Source organism: Asparagus officinalis, chromosome 10 (genome assembly GCF_001876935.1).
Source record: "Asparagus officinalis chromosome 10, Aspof.V1, whole genome shotgun sequence".
NCBI lineage: Eukaryota > Viridiplantae > Streptophyta > Magnoliopsida > Asparagales > Asparagaceae > Asparagus > Asparagus officinalis.
Window position 1 is genome coordinate 4134359 of NC_033803.1, and position 2079 is coordinate 4136437.

General features: G+C 33.9%; 1 protein-coding gene across 1 annotated transcript; it reads right to left on the reverse strand.

The window, feature by feature from the left end:
* Positions 211-1871, reverse strand: LOC109825698 (thiol-disulfide oxidoreductase LTO1-like). The gene is made up of 4 exons (XM_020392572.1): positions 1766-1871; positions 1143-1290; positions 869-1006; positions 211-499 (listed from the first exon to the last, which is right to left on the reverse strand). The coding sequence occupies exons 1-4, from the start codon at positions 1834-1836 to the stop codon at positions 425-427; spliced, it is 432 nt and encodes a 143-aa protein (XP_020248161.1). The 5' UTR covers positions 1837-1871; the 3' UTR covers positions 211-424.

Sequence of the window (2079 nt, forward strand, 5' to 3'; positions counted from 1 at the left end):
AGCTAGATCAAGATAGTACAGTCATTCTAAAATTTGTTCTTTCTGATTTAATTTAATTTTTTTTGTAGATAAACACTAAGCAGGATGGTCGACACCTTGATCAATGAAAACCTTATATAGGGTGACCTTGACTGATCTCGAACAAGAATACATAGAAGTAAAGAGAGAGAGAGTTTTGCCTTGATTTCTACATTATTTGATATTAGCAGCTTGAAATTAAATAGTAATTCTTTTTATGTCTCCTAGTGATTCTGTACAATATGCACAATATTACAGATATGAGCAAAGAAATTAAACGTGGTAGATGTAAACTTTAATTAGCTCTTCAATGAATACAAAATGATTTACAAAATGATTCAAGAAATGGGGACTCATCAAAGATGGGGAATATTGACTGAAAAAATAGCTCAAAATCTGAAAATTTCTACTCCATTGCATCTTCGAGGGAAAATCCAGATGCCTCTGCAAGATCACTTAGTTCTTGCTCCCCACTCAAAACCTGCAAAATATTCACCATCATATAAGATATTTATACAATCAATGTACATATCAGAATTCCTTTTTAGTTGGGCCAAAACAAAAAAAAGGGGAAAAAAGGAACATATCCATATCCATATCCATTAAATATACAAAATATGCAGATTGACCTGCATATCCAAATAACAGAAATAATTATCACGTATACAGTATGGTGATAATGATCAATATTTGTCTATCTGCATTGCTTCAACCTTATACAGTCCAAATAATTTTATTCAAACCGTATAGCCAATTAGTTGTAGTAACTAGTTGTAGTTCTATTCTTCACAAATGGAAATATATAAAAGTATAATACAAATAAATAGTACTCAGATGAAATTTTCTATACCTTGTCCTTTATAATCCATGTCGGAAAACCTTCGACAGCAGCATCTGAACACATCTTTGCCATTTTCCGCCCTTTACCAGCTCCCTCAGGGAAGCACTCGACATAGTCCAGTATTTTCACAGCTTCACGTCCAAACATCTGTCAACCAAAAAAAAAAAAGAAGGAAAAAGAAGATCAATATCCAAAATTGTAATATTGATTATCCTAACAAGGAATACCCACTGATTATGAGACTTAGTATGATCTTCAAACCGAGAAATCAAATAAGTGGAACCTGTTTCTGTTCTAAGCAATGAGAGCACCAGAAAGCCCCATACATCTTAGCACCAATGGACTGAAGGTGCTTTGCAAGAGATATAGCCCATGGGGTTGATTGAGTTGTTATTTCAGTTTCGTATGGTTCAAAGGTGATTTCATTTGCACTGTACAAATTAAAAAGAACACAAAATAAGTAAATAACTCTTTTTAATAGATAAATCAAGAAAGATGAAACAAGAGCTAAATTACCAACTATGTATGCTAAGTATGAAAATATAAACACCTCTACAAGGTGAAGAGTCTATTCTAACTCCACATGTTGAAGGGTGCATTAAGCATATTGGACATCATTTTCACTTGCACAAACTCAACTAAAGACCTCCCTGGGTCATCACAACCAAACAAAGTATAAACTTTGACATAGAACACTTCTTTTATTTCGATTGTATTTCATAAGAGACATCCAGTTTGAGATCCTTGAGATCCAAAGATCTCTAGATCTCGATATCAAGAAAGTGAGCAGTGAGCACCAATTATCAAAATTTAAACCAAACTGATGATTATCCAAAAGGGATTATTACGCTTAATAGGAAGATGAATGTATCCCTAATAATAGAACCGAGGTAGGCGTTCTCCTACCTCTCTCTTGCAGCTTTATCTCCCTTTCCGCTTGGCCACTCCTGAAAGAACTTGGAGCTAAGCCTTCCCATTAAAATTCAATGCTAGGTGATTGAAATGAACGATTTACTCCCTAAACATTGATACGCATCATTTAAAATGTCTTAAAAACAAAATCAATGGCTTTTGAATTCGCCCCATGTATCCACAAAGTGAACGGTTGAAAGAGGAAACCTCTGTAGATATATGGTGTCAGACATAAATTTAAAACTTAAACATCACATCATCATCATCATAAACACTTGAAAAATTCATGTACACCACTTTATGTTGGG